The 20379-nt window shown below is 32.7% G+C and overlaps 1 protein-coding gene across 1 annotated transcript in view; it reads left to right on the top strand.

The window, feature by feature from the left end:
• Positions 1-20379, top strand: part of LOC117107564 (guanine nucleotide-binding protein G(s) subunit alpha-like) — a 67611-nt gene that overhangs the window by 22240 nt on the left and 24992 nt on the right. The window contains exon 5 of the mRNA XM_033249268.1: positions 4922-5019. Coding sequence (XP_033105159.1) covers positions 4922-5019 — 98 coding nt within the window. The remainder of the gene's footprint in view (positions 1-4921; positions 5020-20379) is intronic.

Genomic DNA, 20379 nt, shown 5'->3' with positions numbered 1-20379 from the left:
CCTCATATAAATGGTGGCTGACTTCGACAGATTTTCTAGTGTAGTGTTTAGTCAGGTGGAAATCATACGAACAAATGAAAGACAAAATAAATACTGTAAACAAAAAAAAACTAGCTGAAGCTGAATTATGGGCTTACAAGATGATATTTTCGTGAGTTTTGGTGCAAAAATGTTTTTCTTTTTTTTTTTAATTTTCAAGAATTTCAATAATGTGGAAAAATTCAAATAAAATAAACATTATTAATAATATTCTATGTAGGAGTGTGTTGATCATTTTCTTAATTATTGCATGCTTAAAAGCCGTCGTCACGACAACTGCAAGTAAAAATGTTTCAGGTATGGTTGATTCCCACGATACACGAGTTCTCAGCCACAGGCTAACAGGACTGTTTTATGACGTTATTTGGAGAAGGTAGGAGGGTGGCCATATCGTATGTTTGTACCTGTTTGCAGATCAATTCTAATACTAACTTCAAAATGTTTTTTTTTTTTAATGGAGGATACAAACAAAATCAAATTGCACTATAAAACCTCTAGAAAAATGGATACTTGTGTTCTACAATGAAGGCCTCGATTTTCTGCAAAATATCCGTCGAAATTGGCTCATATTTTCCAAAAACAGGGATGGATTTCTGGGCCTAATATTTTACGCGGAGAATATTTTACAGCCTCACACATCCTCATTTCATTTATTACAAAATAAATAAAATTGCTTACCTCTCCCAGCACTGTAGGCCTAATATAACTCTGAGGGTGGGCCGAGGGGACAAATTCCTTCGTGAGAATCTCTGAGATGGCAAAATTTTTGAGACTGGAAAATGATTCATTTATAATCCCTAAACCCTCAATTTTTAACCCCAGTTTTATAAGAATCAGATTTTTATATGCACATTACCTCCCATCACTTAGAAGTGAATGATTTTTTAATTACTTTAAGAACTTTAACTCCCATTTTAACTAGCCTTTCTAAGTCTGTCTAGATTGCCTTCTCCACACGCGCAAACAAATTAGACTAGGCTTTTTTTTAAGTCGGCCTAATGGCTGCTGTTCATATTCATACGCGAAAGTAATTACTAGTCTTGTAGTCCAGACATTTCATGTAGTCCAACTCAACAAATCAACTAAAGGCTGTGCACCTAAAGTATTTAAATATGTCTGATATTTATAGACTAGACCAGTGCGAATTTATATTGTAAATAGACGAAGATCAGCAGGCCTAGACGGCTAGCAGGTATGATATCGTGCAAAATATGTGGCTGCTGTAGGTCTTAACGACAGATCTAGCTAACATTTAACAAGACTTCATTTTCAATCTTTACTGCAGAAAATACTGTAACAAATTTTATATTGAGTTATGCCTACATTTTTTCTTTTAAACCATCCATAAACAGCGGGAGTGTTGGCGACCCAAAGTTGATGCACGCAGTGCGGTGCGTAACCATGGCCTAGTCGGTTTTCTGTTTGAGATCTCTGTGAGCTAACAATTTATTAATAAATTATGCTGCGTATTGTCGAGTTGGACTATTTATAAGTACTGTGAAATCATTACGCATTACATGGTGAAGTAGCCTATTCTAAAAGTCCCTGTCCATAGACAAGTGGTTCCTAAAATTCTTGTTGTCTGACCGTGAAATACACTTGTCCCGGGCGTCGGGCAAGTGGGTTCGCTCATGCCTGTTTTCGAAATTTCTACTCATTCAAGGTCAACCTAGCACAAACCATCCTTGATGACTGTTAAATGAATGTATTATGATAACTTTTTGGAGTATCAGTTTTATTTCCCTGTTAGGAAAACAATGGCTACAATCAGTTCCTTGTGATTCTAAATATAGCAATATTTTCTAAGAGACATACTGTATATACTTAAATTTATAACAACTGCACGGCAAGGAAACAATAAGAATATTCAATAAAAAGCTACTTTGTTACTAAAAATAGGAGGCAGAAGTCAAACATCATTTGTTCTCTGCCATTGCCCATTGAAGGGAAATCAATAACTAGCCTAGAAATTCTTGGGTTTCCAATTGATGCAAACATATAACTTCTGTTCACTTAAATTTTAAGTAAATGATGTTATGCTGTTTATTAGGCATCATGCATTTTCAGGTGGCACCTTGAATATTGTAATGCAGAGATGCTAAAATTGTTAACATAATAAAACCCAAAAAATATTTTTTAAAAAGCCTTTAAAAGCTCTTGTCTTGTAGTCCGATCACATTAAGTTCTAGGGAATTGAACCCCATCTGGCACCCATGAAAACTATATTAGGGACCCTTACTATAATCTACAGTATAAATGCAATGATTTGCTTGTTGTACAGACCAGGTATGTTCTTCAATTGTTTACAGAATTCCATAAATATAATTATAATAATAATAATATTGAGCATTTATACAGTGCTCTTATATTGCTGTTTCACAGCGCTGTAAGACCAACAATATATTGAAACAAGTAAGTTTTAAGAAGCCGCTTAAATTGCGTAAAGGACTTAGACGAACGGATGTGAAATGGAAGCCGATTCCAGATCAGTAGTGCTTGTGCAAAGAAACGTTTTGGATCTGATTTTTTGGTGGGTTTTTGCAATGGATAACGTTAATGGGTCCATTTCGGAATGAAGTCCTAGACATGACGGAACATGAGTTGATATAATGCTTTGTAAATATGTATGAGCAGTGCCATGAATACATTTATAGATTATGGTTGGTATTTTGTAGATGATAACGTTGTTGTATTGATCATATTTTTTTTAAATTATGAACTAGCTTAGCCGCGCTGTTCTGCAAAAGCTGAAGACATTTGATTACTTTTTTTTATTTCTAATATTGGAACTGCTAAATCATTTTTGCATTATAAATTTATTATGGACCCACAAAGCATATTTTTTTTATCTCATTAAGAAAGTATTATTTTATCCAAACTTCTAAAGGTTTAATTGATCAGACTATAATTCCAATCCAGCCCATATTCGATCATTCAAAAATGAAAGTGGGAGATATGATTCCTTTGTATAAATATTTTTTCCGTGTATACATTAAGTATATCAGGAAGAATTTGCTTAATGTATGTAGGTTATAGTGTTAACTTATGATTATTAATAATAATAATCATAATGTCATATTATTAGGCGCACATATCTATCTCTTGGTAGAGCTGCTTGCGGCGCTGTTTATTATTGTTGTATAATTAATAACTTTATTATCATTTCATTCTTATCCATGTGTGACATGACGCACCGATTAAACTAGGTCCAATTTTGAGGATTTAAAAGAAGAGGTGTTTATAGTTCTAAAAAAAGTTCAGAAGCCTATTAGCCCTCACACAACAATCAATTTTCGTATTATTTTATCCCTTTTCATTCAAAGCTTTTGATGAAATTTTATGCAAGTCCTAAGATTAAGAATGGAATTTGTTGTTAGACTTGCAAATCATTGATAAAATGCCTACAATCATGATATGAAAATGATCGAAGCTGGCCCAACCATGTAGAGGTCCGAGATGGGTTTCATCTGAGCCTCGTATAAACATAATAATGTGTTGATGTGATGTCCTTATTAGTATTAAAAATGTTTTAAATTATTTTATGCAATGATATTATGCTGTAAGTTTGGTTTCGTAATTCCTCTTTTTTTTCGTACAATAAATTTTTCCTATGTAATTTTTTATACCACTAAATCTTTTGCAAGCCAGTTGTCATGTGCACTGAAGCGTTCTGTGTACATTATCCGTGTAAATAATGCAAAAGGGTCTACATTGTCTTCATCCTGATTATAAATGTATAATGCCCGGTAGGTTGTAATGTAGTACTGTATGCTGTAATGTTAAATGTATTACAATATTAGCAGTATCCCCAGGGATAGGAGGAAACCTGGCTTGCATGTTGTGCGTGTTTATTTATGTATCCAACAGCAATAATCGGAAGCGCTGTCAGACCAACTTTGATTGTATACACCGCTGCCTCATTAATATTCAAACTGGTATTAATATGCATTCATATTAATTGGTTTCAGGATCATCAAACGATTTGGATTGATATTAATTATTAACTTCATGTTCATGTATTTTACACTTCTTGTTTGTTTACACTTCTTGTTTGTTTACACATTGAAACATTTTGGTTATTATTTGCTGCTGGAGATAATGATAATAATGATAATGATGTTGAATAAGAATGAAATACAATTGAAAATTATAAATCATTGTCAGTAAGTGTTTTACCTTCTTCCTGTATTTCATTTGCAATATTTGTTCCACATCAATGCAATATCTCGTAGCCTCTTCATCAAATCATTCTTATATATAAAACAATTTAAAAAAAAGAGTATAAAATAATAATAATAATATAATTTACAAAATATTTATTATTTATAAATTATTTCATATATTTTTGATTTGGCCATATTAATTATGAAGGTGGTAAAGGTTGCTTTCATAGCTATTATGGTTGTGAAATCAACTAATTACAAATGTTTACCATGTCTATTTGTCTAAGAACATTTATAAATTATTTCAGATGTTTAATTTAGCCATATTTATTATGATTTTAAAGGTTGCTTTCATAGCTATGTTACTTGCTATTGTGTTTGTGAAGTCAACTAATACAAACATTTGTAATTAAATATAGTTAACTATGAATATTTGTATTTGTATTGATAATAATTAATAAAAACATTTATAAATGGTTAATTCAACCATAATTATTATGTTTATTTTAAAGGATATTTTAATAGCTATATTATTTCCTATTATAGCTGTAAAGTCAACTATTAACACAAATGTTCATAATAAATATAATTAATCATGAATATTTTTCGAGTTGACTTTATAAAATTTATATTAATATTTTTGTTGATGTAACTTGTATAATTATATTTACAATATTCAATATGAAAAAATTTGTATTTTTAATTTTTTTTCCCCCTAGGAATTCTGGGAACATACAATTGCATTGTGGGAAGACAAGGGTGTGCAAATGTGCTTTGACAGATCGAATGAATATCAGCTTATAGATAGCGCAAAGTAGTAAGTAGAACGTAATTGTGCATGCGATACTGTGGTCTATAATTAACGAAATTTGATCAATTCTTGATCAAAATTGGAAATATGTAATATATTGTGCACAGGTATAATGAGTGTGGTACGGTTGATTCTTTTTTCTTTATCAGTAATTTAGTTGTCGTATCAGACTTTCGTTTTAATAGCAATTAGTTTCAGAATGAGGTCATGGCAAAGACTGATTTTGTTTTTTTTTAATCAAGTAATAAATACTAGTAATGATGGTAATATTGATAGTAATGGTGGTGATAATGATGAGGTGTGGATAAATAATAATGCAAAATTTAGTGCATATTGCGATAAACTGCCTCTATACGCTGTACTTTATTACCCCCGGCCATTGGATGAAACACCCATGGATCGCATCCTCCACTCTTTTGGGGAGCACAGTTCTATAAGCAGCTAGATCCTACCAGATACTCGCGTATATTATACTACTTGGTTGGAGAGAGACAAACGTAGATAAAGTGCTTGTCCAAGGACACAAACGAAATGCACAGCGAATGTTTCAAAAGGTTAACGTCCGAAATACAACCATTGCACCAACCGCTTCCACAGTTAATGGATTTTAGTGATGATTATGATGGCGATGATAAAATGTGGTTGTGGTGAAGTGATTTATTTATTTTATTTTTTTTTTTCATTTATTTATTTCGCCTCAAGAAATGTCTTGGGGCTCCTGAAGTAGCCAATGTTTCTATGACTCGGCGAGCCAGTCCCAAACGTTACGAAGAACAAAGGCAATATAATGAAAAGTAGTTTGTTTTATTGATATTGATGAAAATATTAATGTCAAGATTAAATACACAATTCATGGACACAGAACAATCATCTCAAATTTTATGCTTCAAAATGTAAGGTACGTACTGACAAAGTGTATGTCTACTCTGTTAAAGACAAACTTCCATTCAGCTTATTTGACATTAAATTTTCAATATTTTTTATTCAATCTCAAATGGCAGGATTAATCTGAGTTACATGAGAATACATTAAAACTCGGAAAAACAAAACCGAAAAACACAAAGAATAGCACAAAAAGATTACATATTTGAGAACATTAAAATTAAATTCAGACCTATAAAACTAGAAATATGATAAAATTAATTAGATTAAACATTAAAATTCTATTTACATAATACAATATCCAAAAAACACAAGGAAATATCAATTAGATTATGATTTATACAAAATTACACATTGGTTGGTATAAAAAATATAAACAGTTTACATTAAATTGACTAAAAAAATAACTTTAAGATTTCATATTAAACAGGGGAAATAGATGTGTTGAATCAATATATTGAATCAAGAGCCCCGCCTAGATTCAACTACTGTATAGGCAAAATTTGGAAACCGCAATAACAAAATTGACAGTTACCGTATACTAATTGTCATTATTTATTTAGCAGCCTAGTGAGGAATGGAATGGGGCTATTGCCAAAGTAAGGCAAAACTTCTGTATACCTTGTTTACTGAACCCACCGCCTGTCAATAATGAAGATTTCAAATAAAAATAAAAGTTTATTTATGGCCAATTAGTGCACCCGCTGGCACGAAAAAATGGCAATTTTAAGAAATGAATACTGTAAATGTTTTTCTTTATTTTTATTATGCCTGCCTCTGCCTTCAATCTCCAAAAGTAAGATGTATGTCAGTATATTTCTTCCCAATTATATCAGTTTAAAGCATTAAACCTTCCTATCACTACTCTGTTTACATTCACCAATAACATTTTATTTTTATTTTCTCCTCTATGATGTTTTTGGCAAACCTATTTGCTAAATAAGAAAACAAAATTTTTTAATTTTATTTTTTTCCCCGCCTTCCTCTGACGAAAAAGGGTTTAAAAAAATGTCTTGCCTGATCAACAAGAAAATTTAATATATATTCAACGTACATTTAATTTGAGGCCTACATTTATGAAAACATACTTAACAACTTTGCTCTATAATTTGTTTATGCAGTGAAGCACCGTGAGTGTTGCTTGTGACTGATTCCAGGGCTACACAAACTGTCATTATTATATTATTATTATTATTGTTATTATAATGGAAGTAGTGCTTGCTTTAGTAACAATAAAAATAATCATTGGAAAAATGAGATGAGTACAAAAACTTATGTAAAAATTAACAAATAAAAACAATTATTGACTTTGAAATTTGCTAAGAATAAGAAAATAAAAGGTGGAGGAGAAGAAAACAAATAAATAATTTTTCACAAAATAAAAATGTAATCGTTGATGAGTATGAATACAGGTAGAATGTCCTGTTGTTTCATTGATTCAGAATGACGTTCATTTGTTCTCTATTGCAGTAGATTCTAGATGCCTAAGGGGTCTAGAATCAGTATGGCATTAGATTGCTTTAACTGTAGTACTGTACCTGTTACCTTTACCAAATTCTCGGAAATTGCATGCTGTGCAGATGCATGGAATTTTGTCTAGGGTAAACTTGGGCCATCTAGGCTGAATTTCACAGGTGATGTTACTGGCTAGCATCGTCTTTCTTCCCTGTGTTTTTGTGTGTCCAGCAGAGAATGTGTTACTTTGCTTAGGCCTAGATTACAGTATATAAAAGAACATTCAACCATGAAGTTATAAATATTCAACCCTGTTGAATTCCAAATTAAATTTAAACTATTTCGCTATCTCCATATCTCCATATTTTAAATATTTATTATCACACAATTTAGATTTATCATTAATACTATCTTGACTTTAATAATATTGATAATTTCTAAAAATTATGCTAAATATATTTTTGAAAATATACTTTAAAATGAATGTACAGTAACATCTCCCAATTACGAACCTCCCTTATACGAACTCTTGATTTTGTACGAACCTAATTTGCTGCGGTTACATCATTATGAACAATCGTTTTTAACTTTTAACATGTAAGTGTTGAGAAATAATTTTAAATTGTTACTTCAGCTATTGAGAAAAAAACATTCAAACCTATAAAGTGGTATAAAACTATGTTTCAAGCAAGAAATATCAATCATTTTCAGCCAAGATATATTTGAGCTGTGCATGCTTGTTCAGGCATACTGTACAGTAAATCTCACTTTTTGATCATTGGGGGCACTATTCTCATGGATTAGCAATTTTTATGAAAAGAATAATAACACTTCTTTTTACCATTATTTGGTCATGTTTTCATTTGGAAATCACTTCAAATGAATATTTCATAGTGAGCACAGGTAATTTTGGCTTCTGTAAAGTATTATTTTATTGCAGAAAACAGTAAAATGCAAGTCATATTTTGGGACAAAATTTTTCTCCCATAGGGCAAGGCTTAGGTCCTACCTAGCCCTATAATTTGTAGCATAACATAGGCCTAGGCCTACCCTCACCACGTTTAGATGCTGAAAATTCAAACTCTGTTGAATTACAAATTTTCTTGAACGCTTTTTGGACGGAGGGGTACGTAATTGGGTAATGTTACTGTATATTCAAATAATAACAAGCCTTTATGTTTGATATGTCTGATATTTGAAAAATCTTTGGGCCAATTGCAAAACATAATCAATGTATATTTGCTAACAACAGATAGGAACCGAACTCCAATTCATGCCTGTCTCTACGTAATTAATCACAGAAGATAATGCATAGATTAAGAAAATTGAATTCATGAATTCATCCATAAGCATGTCTAATGGTTTTCTAAATGAAGGAAGAAATAAGGTTGAGACATAGCCTGAATTTTCCCAATGATATCTATGAAAAAGGGAGCAGTAGATTGGTTTTTAAGATGGTTGCCTTCCAACTTTGAGTACTGAGTTAAAATCCGATCATACTCAGATTTTATTCTCACAACTAAAAAACTATCTTTGTACTGTATACAACTTTATTTTTGTGGAAAAATAATGTTAACATTAAAAATTATGAATACCAATTTTAATTTATATATTTTTTCAAAGATCAATTGCAAAAAATTATATGTAAAATTGTATCTCATTTTGGCATAATAAATATAAGAATATAATTTTTTTTTTCATAACATATTTTATTATCAAAATGAAATTTGATATTCATATTTCATTGGACATATTCAAATCTACTACTATCTGCTAGACTGATAATAAATTTGTATTCATATACCATCCAGTATTGATTTTGTGTTCTAAAATAAATTTCTATTAATAGATTCAAAGATAAAAAAAAAAATTGAAGCAACAACACCCAGTACAATCAGGCAAAGTTAAATTTAGTGTTAGTTAATCGTATCGTTATCCCGTCGTTTGAAATTGTTTTTTGGTGACGGGGTTTAATATGCTTATTTGCTTTTTAGTCGTCAAGTAAAAGACCGGTCAACAATACAATGTTAATAAAAAAAAGAAACAAACACAAAATAAACATTGGCATGGTAACAGTAGTCTTTCAATCCAGCCACTGATTGTATAATCAGCAAGGGTATGATCGAAACAACATATTTTTGTTTTTAATTTTTTGTTGATATCAATAATTTTTTTTTTTTTTCAGTTTAAATTTTTTTTAAAATAGCAAATAGCAAAAGAATCCATGAGGCGCCAAAATTTGATAAGGGTGATGGGTATGAAGCTAGGGATTGATTTTATTTGGCCTTTTGGAGTGTGTGGTGTACAGTGTTACTGTGTGGTGTATACCTTGTACAGTATTATCTTTATGTCAGATTATAACTCTGGGCCTCTGACATTTGTAGGTCATAAGTCACCAGTTGATGCTATAAATAGCATGCAGTGCAAGGCCATATATTTGAGCTATTAACACTGTGTGGATTCACCCTTGTACGGGGTCAAGTAGCAGTCATATCAACCAATCAGGAGGAAACTACTGTAAAGGGATTTTTTTTTTTTTTTATAGGAATTATAGAATCTTAGCTATAAGCTGTTAATCTTTCTAGTGTCTGGTCCAAAGCCATACTGTACCATGCACTTTTTAAGTTTTATATTTAAGATTATTATTTTTTATTTTATTTTTCATTGTAGTTATTATTTTCAGTGCTTATCTTGTGAAATGTTTTAATGTGACTGTAAGTTCTTTTATATTTTTAAATAAATGAAATGTTTATTCAAGGGAGTGGGATGTTTATTCAAAACGGGGCATTTATTCAAGTAAATAGGGTGAATGTATTATAAATTTCAATTAACACTTGGTTAATAATTTACTGTGACCTTTCTAAAGTAAGATTTATTTCTCAAGTGCCAGTAAACTATGTGAAAAGTGTATCCAAGTTATTTTATATTTATTATGTTTCCTCCAAGTTATATATCCCTTGCGATATTTTTACCTACTGTACTTAGATCCCCTACTGTACTTAGATCCGATGACACTGAATTATACCTTTCAAATTCATTTTATTTCATGACAGAAAAAAAGGTTAGGCCTGCCTTTTAGCAAAGTTAAGAATAACAAGTTTATTTTATTTATACCTCAAATGAATATAGTAAGAAGAGTAGGCTTGTTGGTAAGCAAATACTTGTTGTTGGTATTGCTTAGGTCCCTTAAAACATTCTTCATCACTGTCTGACATTTCTTCCTGATCTTTGACCTTTTTAGGAACGAGCAAGTCTAAAATTAGAATGTAACCTACTGTAACTGTTGTATTCAATTTAATCATGTTAAATTGGCATATTCTTTTTGCTGTTATTATCACATGGCTGTTTAGGTTTGACAGTAAAAAAAGATGAGTATTTAGGCCAAGTAAAAAAAAAAAGTAGTTTCTCATCCTACTATTTTCAAAAAAGGAGAATAAGGGCACTTTTTTTTTTGTTAACTCCGAGATGGCAGATCCAAGATGGGCGATGGGAAACAGCTACTAGTTTCTCACTTTTACCAAGTAGACACATTGAAAGCAAATGAAAGAAGCACTAGACATGATTTATACCATGTGTATCCCCAACCATGAATGATTGAGAGAGGAATTTTATTGATTGCAAGTTAACCAGATTTCCATACATTTTGTAAAATAAAGGAAATTAAAAAAAAAAAATTGGTGAGGAAAAGAAAATGGATGCGAGAGGAGACGAGTAACTAGTAATTTTTCTTATTTGGCCATAAAGTTCTAGTTCTCGTTCATATTCTCTTTTGAATGTAATTCAGCTTTTATTTATGCTCAAATGTATCCAATTTATATGGATTACAAAGTGCAGAGTTCAAAAAGGAAGCCTAAAATAGATTCACCTGAAGGCATTATACATACTGCAGTATATATTTTTTTCTCCTTCCCATTATGTCATTTCAAAAATTTGTTTTGTTTTTCTGTTGTTATGGCAACAATTGAAGGTAGTTTTCTTTTCAAAGAGCAAGCCTGGTGCAATTAGTAGATGATTAATCAAATTGTTGGTAGTGTAAATGGGCTAAAGATAGACATCTTCGTAATAACAGTGCTTGTGTAAGCAAACATATGTTACAGCCCATATGCTTGCAGTACACGACTACTTAGCATACAACTGTATCCTGTGTAGACACGTGTATTACAGTGCACATCTGTATACTCGTTAAAAATTTGTGTTGCTAATGTATGTTGAAAGTATTGTCAGATTATGCGTGTAGAATGTGTAGAAGCACAAAAGTATGTGCGCTTAGCACACGCTTTTTAAGTATGTCGTATATTTCTATGTCTCATATTTTAATGCACTAAAATATATGTGCGTAGTAAGTGTGTTCTAATGTATTTTAGATTCTGTGTGTAGAATGTGTAGCACGTATTTGGATGCACAAAAGTATTTGCGCTTAGTAAAGGGTGTGTAAATATGTGTCGGATTGTGTGTAGCACATATTTTGATGCACAAAAGTATGCGTGCTGTAGCACAGGCCATTTAAATGTGTCACGCAGTTTGTGTGGCTCATATTTCAAAAGTATGTAGGCATAGTAAACAGTTTTTTATGTTGTCAGATTGTGGGTGTAAAGTGTATGGCACAGTACGTATTTTGATGCACAAAAGTAAAACTGCGTGCTTAGCGTGAGGTGTTTAAAAATGTTGTGTAACTGTGTGGCTCATTAAATGCACAAAGGTAGATACATACATGATTTGTACATGGGAATATGACTTATAAAATATGTGACATCATACACATACTTTAAATGTAAAGTATAGAATGTATGATTGTCACATGTGTAAAATGTGACACTCAGTACATAAACATACAACATATAAGTATGTATGTTTGCAGCGAACCATTTGATTAGCTAATTTGGAACCCTCTTGAGTAGGGACACCTGAATTAGCTATTTTTCGCTATTGCACTATGTAAAAAAAAAGAAGTCATGTAAATTATGTGATGATGTCATGTAAAATATGACATCATACACATACTTTAGATACATGTGTGAATTATGTGAATGATGTCATGTGTAAAATGTGACATCATACATATTTCATAGATAATGTGCATTATGTGTACAAATTGAGATACTTAACTGTAGCCTATATAAATTTACATGTCATACATACAGTGTGTTCAAGTGCATGTCAGATTGTGTACACTGTCCATGACGCTTACATTAGAGGCACGTAATGATTGTGTACTTTACTATGCAATACAAATAGTCAGACGTACTTACCTGTTCTGATAATTAGATATATTTGAACGAATATAAAAATATGAGAAATGATTAGTAAAATCAGAGCATATACTGTTCTTGCTATGCGCACTGGCTCATACATAGTCGTACGTCTAATCTTAGATCAAGAAAATTAATATTTTGAAACTTCTTTTATTGGTGATATTAGAATCATTATTGTAGGTTTTATTATAATGAGTTTGTTTTATTTTTATTTTTTCAATTATTTCTTTTTTTTTCTTTCCAAAAAAAAAATGGGGGAGGGGTGGTTCCCCCCTAAATCCACCCCTGCCTCGAAGAGGGTAGCAGAAAAAATTCTCTGATAGGTTCAGGGAGGTGGGAGAGATAACATTATTTGATAGGCAAATTAATATTTTTAGCACACCAATAAATGAGGTACTTTTAAAATAACAATTACAAATAAAAAATAACATGCGAGGCACGCAATGACATTTGCAGCAAGACTACTCATACAACAACACAAATAAGTGTCCCATGGAATTAAAAAAATGATGTATTTTAGCAAGTATTTAAAACTTTTTTTTATTTTATGCTTTCGCCCAAAATGGCTAAAGCAGTTGATTTTTTTTTTTTCCGCCAATCCAAATTAGTTTTGCCCATGGCGATTTAACAATCGGTTAGCGCGAGCCCAGGTATATTTTTGGAAAATATTTCAGCCGCTGCAAATCTCTTTCCTATTCTTCCTTCCTTTATTTTTCCACAATTGCATTTCTTCATACTTTTTATTCATAATTTTATACACTACACACAGTCAATATGTTTAGGCCTACGCTAGGCCCCGGCTATGCCTATTACTATATTATTTAAATATACAAATTTAATAGATTTAACATTGATGTAGTAATTCATACTTATAATTCATTAAATTTAAATATAAATAATAAAATAACGTTAACAAATAAATGTTAACAAACTATGTGAACATAGTGTCACTACTACAATAATAAGATTAATAATTTTCAATCTTATAATCAATTTTATATAGCCGGAGTTAGTATTGACCTAGGCTAGTAAAGCTAACGACAGGTACAGTATGCTTTCTCCAATAAAAAGGCTTTTTCTATGAATGGAATGACCTGTATGAAACATAAGCTCCTGTAGACCAAACCAGTACCGTTACGATTTTAATCATGCGGGGAAATATACTCAAGATTCATACTGTAATGAAATTGCTTGAATGGTTGCAAAATAACCTTACTATCATCTGAATAAAATCTATGACAGTTTTGACCGGAAATTTGCTGTCAGAGAGAATTCTATTTATGCCGCCTTTGCTTCATGGGAGGCAACTATAAATGAACTGTTTTGGCTTAAAAATAGATTCCAGATGCTTAATATTCAACGCATGAAAATAGAAATTTACGTTATGCAACTAGTTAGCGTAGAGTTACGGTCAAAATAAGGTAAGATGCGGACAGAACAAAAAAGAAAATATTCTGTATGTGGCTACTGTGGAAATACCATTGTTGCAATCGCAGGCTAATATCCATTTGGTATGAATACACAGGGCGGGAAAAAGATGCGCGAACGGTGGTTGGAGGCATTTTTAACTGTTAGGCTATGTAACGCACAGATAACATTGTGAGCTGGAGGTATTTAGTGAGACAATTTTCACGGTCAGAGACATCAACATTTTTTTTCCCCAGGCCTGATCTGCAAATACAAAATACATAATCTATTTCATATAATTTCTGTTTAATTTCATAAGGAATAGGTTGATGGTATCCATGTTCCAATGCATTTGGTGATACTGCATAACCACGGTATTTTCAGTGTAGTTTTCGTTACACGCTATTTCCGGATTACCTAATTTATGTGAAATGTTTGGCCACCCGCCTAGTAGCCCATATAATTACCTAGAAAAATTATACGGACTATAATTTCTATGTGGTACTCAGAACGTATTCATAACAGTATATTTCTACTGAGTATTTTATTACCCAATTTATTTTATTTGAATGACCTTTGACAACATCGAATGTCAAAATGACATGGACTGTGAAATCTTACTTTGTCTTCATTGTCCAGTATTTCCATCATCATTATTTTGTGTCCCTTTTGTCCACAACTTAATTAACCATTTAGCATTTATGACTTATAACAATGAATCTTTCATTCGGGGATGATTTCACCTAGTACATATTGACTTAACTGCAGAAAACATGTAAAATAATTTTTAATCCAATGAATTACCCATTGGCTTGGATACGAATAGAGTTCTATAAACATTACAAATTTCTGATAGTTGATAATAATAAACAGATTGCTACTTCTACGAATAAGGAAATGAAGAGATATAACATGCGTGAAAGAAAGCTTGTCTTGGTGCATTGATAAGGGTAGTAAGCGGAGGCGTGGTACATTAGTGAATTTACTTGCTTGTGAGTGAGGTTGCCAACGTTGGGCAGGCACATTGTAGATTATACAACCGTGTTTCCTCTTCCTGTGTAGTATGTAATCTGAATGTTGAGACCTGAGGTAGAGGGGAGTATCTCTTGGGGGGTGGGACATTTTAACCAGATATAAGAGTGTCTTATATCTTCTGTTTGCCATTGTCCAAAAAAGCATTCTCTAGATTCATTGTGAGATGTCTGTATTCATAGTTAAAATTAGGCATAGATGAATGCAGTCTGTAGTTTTTAAACATTCTTAAAAATTCAATAAAAAAGATGAATTGTTTAAAGGATAATATATAGTTTCCAAAATTGCAGGCAATTTGAAATAATTCTGTTCACTGATTTTGTTGATGTTTTACAAAAGAAAAATCCTAAATGGCAATTTAAGGGTCTATATAAAAGGAATTTAAAAATGGTGTTATTTTAAATTCATCCTGTTAATTTGGTACACAAAGTTTTCACATTCTGATTTTATAAAGCCAACAACTTTATATAAGTAGTTCAAATATTAAAAGTATTCTCAAAGGTTTTGAACACTTAATTTCCATACTTTTATGTTCTAATCTGTTTTCTACTGTCTCGTTTATTTCAAGAAACTTTATAAATAACAATGTAACTAAACTTGGCAGTTGATTATTGTAGGAGCTAATTACGTTACTGTTAATTAACAAGGCAAGCTGATATTGAAAGTTGAAAGAGACATTATGTACTGTTTGTATTTGATGCCACAAGTGCAATTTAATTACAAAAAAGTTGTTGTTGAGACTTTCTCAACAACACAGTTCTTTTCAGAACTACTTACGTGGTGTACCGCAAGCTTCAACATATATAAAAAAGTTGCACATTCTTTTTGCATTCTTTTGAAAATTATTCTACTCGCTGTGCAATATTTATAATGGAATGGAATGGATAGTTTTATATACTTCATGGGTGTTTTGTTTTCAGTGTGTTTTGATGTCTAATAGTAGGCCTGTATTAAACTTTTTTGAAATTATTAAACTTTTTTTGGTAACACAACAATTAAAATGTTGACCAAAACGTAGAAGCAGTGGTTGGTGTCCTTGTTTTAATTCAGGGTGTAGGGGTGCAAAACTTTTGTGCATTTTCATTGTGTGTTTGGGTGCAATATATATTGGCATGATGATATCATATTATACCCAAATATGGGCATATCACATTGCATTTTTATATGTGTTTGTCTCTTCCAACCCCGGAATATATGAAAAAAGGCCAAACACTAGAGCTCTAATTTTGATTTTACATCTATTTAATGTTCAATTTAGACCCCCTCTGAGTTAGGCTGGTCCCCAGCTTAATGGGTGTTTTGTCGCATGAAAGATTTTTTTTTTAAGAATATATTTTATAGATCGGTTGTAGCATCAACAGAATTGCATTCAGTGAAAGGGACCATGCGAGACTGGGACTTGCTAATTAACATAACAATGCAAGTACTATGAATAGACAAGTTTGTATTGTAGATGAGTATTTTTATTGTACCGAGTTGGCATTGTGTCATTTGACAAAACCTCTATTGACACTTCACTCTAAAAATAGATCCTGGGCTAAAATTAGTCCAAGCAGGAAGAGTCCCAGCGTGCTATTGGGTCACCTTGTACAAAGTGTTTTCACGCAAGTCGTTATCGCTAACGAGCGTTTAATAAAAAGACAAAAGCTGGGGTGAATTGGACTTGGATGAGTGCTAGGTTGCATAAAGACCAGTCAGCCTTTAAACACCACCTGATTCACATTGGAGAGGATAGAATGACAATTATTAAAGCTTCATTCACACTATCAGTTTCCAAGTGACATGTGATGGTTCACTAACAATGTTTTTGGTGTAGAAAAATGTGATGATAAAAATCTTATAATGAAATAGTAGAAACTATCACTATTCATAATAATGATAATAATAATAATAATAATAAAATAATAATAAAATAATAATAATAATAAATGGACTTATAGAGCGCATAATGCATAACCCTCTATGCTAGACCTTTGTTTTGAGTTTGAATCCCTATGTACTATACCTACTACTCCATAAACTAAGTATGGTTGGCCGTAAATAGTATACAAATATTGACTGCTCATGAGGGGAATGGTGAAATCTATTTTCTCGAGGCGATGTAGCCTATCTTCCCAAGCCCGGAGGGAAAATAGGCTACAGTCTCCACATCACCAACTCTAGAGGAGTCAATATTTGTTTAATATACTGTATATTCCGGTGTATAAGCCGCAAATTTTATACCGAAGTTTGGGGTGCAGCCTATACACCGGTCATTAACCTACTCCCAAAAAGTTCTGATCATGAGCCGCGGCGAAAATCAGGCGCCGTCTGTCTAGCTTTGGCCCATGCTAGCCCAATTAATTAGCCTAGGGTAGGACCGATTTAAAGGCCTAGTATTTGTAATTATACTCACTACAGTGCTGTACTAGGATTCCTACTACATTTTCCACGACATTCATTTAATAATCGGCCAAAAAAGGTGAAATTTCTTTATGGGAACATTTGTAAATAATGTCAATGTTTCAAAATAATTAAAAACCTAACATTATAGGAATGGTTTGGAGCTTAAAAATAGGTGCGGCTTATACACAGGTGACACAAAAAATCGTGATATTTCGTGTCCTAATTGGGGGGTCAGCTTATACACCGGAATATACAGTACCTCATATATAGATTCTACTAGGCCTAAAAAAAGTACTTACTTCCTAGCCTTGCCTAGCTAGAGACCTACTAACTAGGGCCTAGTCCTAGGCTATCAAAGAGTGTGTATAGCTCTTCTTTGCTCATTTCCTCAATTTTCACCCATTGTCTTGCAATATTTGTCGACTATTGACAAGACAAATTTAACTTGTGTTTTGGTGCTTTTGCTATCGGCTTCGTCAAGAAGTATAGGCCTAGGCTAGTCCTTCATCCAGGAGCTCGAACCGACAACCTCCATAATTAATGTTTATCATCTACTCATTGATCTGTGGCACGGTCAAGGGCCAATCTCTTTCGTCATAGAGGTCGTAGTCCCCTCTACCATCAGCGCGATTGTGAGGCCTAGAGTTTGCACCAAGCGACAGGGCAAAAAAGTACTATTTTTCAGGGGAATAGTACTTTTTCAAGGGAATAGTACTTTCTATTGTGCTCTTCTTAACCAATCAGATGCCAGAATTTATGTATTGGGTATGTAATAAGAACTATCATATGTGATCACTGTGAAATGCATGGCACGAACTATCATGTTTTATCTTTAATTATCAATGATCATTAATTACTTTACAATTTTCCCAGGGACTGCATTAACCTGTAGCACATTTGCTTTTCCAATAAGTTTTTTTTTTTTTATTGAACATTGAATTGTGATGATCAATTTGAAAGTATTGTGTTGCTCGTAACCTAGCATGAGATCTAGTTTATCTTTAGATTTTGTAACCAATGCATATCCAGGATTTTGAAAGTGGGAGAGGTTGCTAGATTACAATATTACATCCACTAACCTTTATGCAGTGCGCAAATTGAGAGACAAAGCATATCGATATTTATGCTTACACCATAAATCGGTTCTTAACGTCAAAAGTAACTTTGCGATTTATTATTTCCAATAATTTGCTAATTTTTTCATGTTTTACGCCACTTGTAACTGGGCCAGTGAGCTAGATAGCTGAAAATAATAATGTAGGGCATAACTTTTCAACAGACCACTGTGCAAGCAGTTTAGGGTCAGGGAGAGAGACTTGCGTTTACTTACTATGGAGTCATCAGAATGTCATTTTATCAAGTCACGTGCATGTTGGCTTTATGACTAATGAAAATCCAATTGTATGGAATAATGTCGCTAGAAAAACATCCAAACTTCATGACAGCCGTGTCCATAAGCTGTTCTTATCTGAACCGTCTCAGATTTCTGAGAATCTGGCAACCTCCCCTTCAACACTAGAGTCAATTAACCTGAGTTTGTATTCTATCGGTCATGACAACTACAGGGCTTCCATCAGCATTTGGCTGTGTCCATGGCAACATAGTGGACCTTTCCAAAGTGTCAGACAAATCAGGAGAGTGCCAAGAATACGCGTTTGGCCCTGCAACATGTGTTGTCTTGCAAGCGCACAAGGCTTACATCTATTTGTGGGACTTTAGCAACAATATCCTGGGTGGGGGGTGGGGGGTGGGGAAACAGTATATTTCCTATTTGGTGTTAATATCCCCTTGCTAGCCAAAGTGCTGTATCTTTTTCAGTTTTTTTTTTCCTTTTAATTTAGGCGAAATAAAAAAAAAATATACTTGTTCAGCATAACCACCCGCCTCGGATTTTCTGGCTGCCTTTCTTCTTTTCTTTTCTTCTTTTTTTTTTAAATGATGAAAATCGACTAAAATATGCTGATAATGAGCGGAAACATCTCATGCCACCAACGTCATAAGCATGTTATTTATTTCGCAGCAGCAGCAAGTTTTTATTCTGCAGGTAGGTTGCGTAGTAATTGCCATATAACTTGCAATGGACTCAACATACTTGCAGGAAAAAACTCACTTCCCTGCACATGTACTTGACAGAAGTAGAATTGGGGAATTAGGCGAAATAAAAAAAAAAATATACTTGTTCAGCATAACCACCCGCCTATTTCCTATTTGGTGTTAATATCCCCTTGCTAGCTAAAGTGCTGTATCTTTTTCAGTTTTTTTTTTTCTTTTAATTTAGGCGAAATAAAAAAAATATACTTGTTCAGCATAACCACCCACCTCAGATTTTCTGGCTGCTTTTCTTCTTTTCTTTCTTCTTTTTTTTTTAAATGATGAAAATCGACTAAAATATGCTGATAATGAGCGGAAAATGATGGTTTTTATTCATCTCGTGCCACCAACATCATAAGCATGTTATTTATTACACAGCAGCAGCAGCGAGTTTTTTTTCTGCAGGTAGGTTGTGTAGTAATTGGTATAACTTGCAATGGACTCAACATACCTGCAAGAAAAAACTCACTACCCCGCACATGTACTTGACAGAAGTCACAGGCAATGCGTTCGGTAGAATTGGGGAAATACGGACAAAAAAAAAATTACCTGGTAGATCGTATACAAATTAATATGTTTATAGTTATTTGTAGGGACTTCTGTAATAATAATTTCTTAAATTTAGTGTTTTTAAGTTACACCCCATTTTTTTGCCTCAATAACCACTGGTATTTAAAATTGGACTGAAGTAGGAGGTGGGATTTTACCCGAGGAACTACGGTATTTTATCTGCCAGAATACTGTTACTTCATTCGATTCTGGGAAGTTTTGTTTTCTTTCTTGTGGCTTAACGTGGGATGGAATTCTTCCCTACTTGACCCTTTTCACTGTGGTTGAATGAGGATAAAGTAGCTAAGTAGTT

The sequence above is a fragment of the Anneissia japonica genome, unplaced genomic scaffold, assembly GCF_011630105.1.
Source record: "Anneissia japonica isolate Jap-2015-1 unplaced genomic scaffold, ASM1163010v1 scaffold287722_len911783_cov160, whole genome shotgun sequence".
NCBI classification, from domain to species: Eukaryota; Metazoa; Echinodermata; class Crinoidea; order Comatulida; family Comatulidae; genus Anneissia; species Anneissia japonica.
This window is presented reverse-complemented; position numbering and strand designations above follow the sequence as displayed.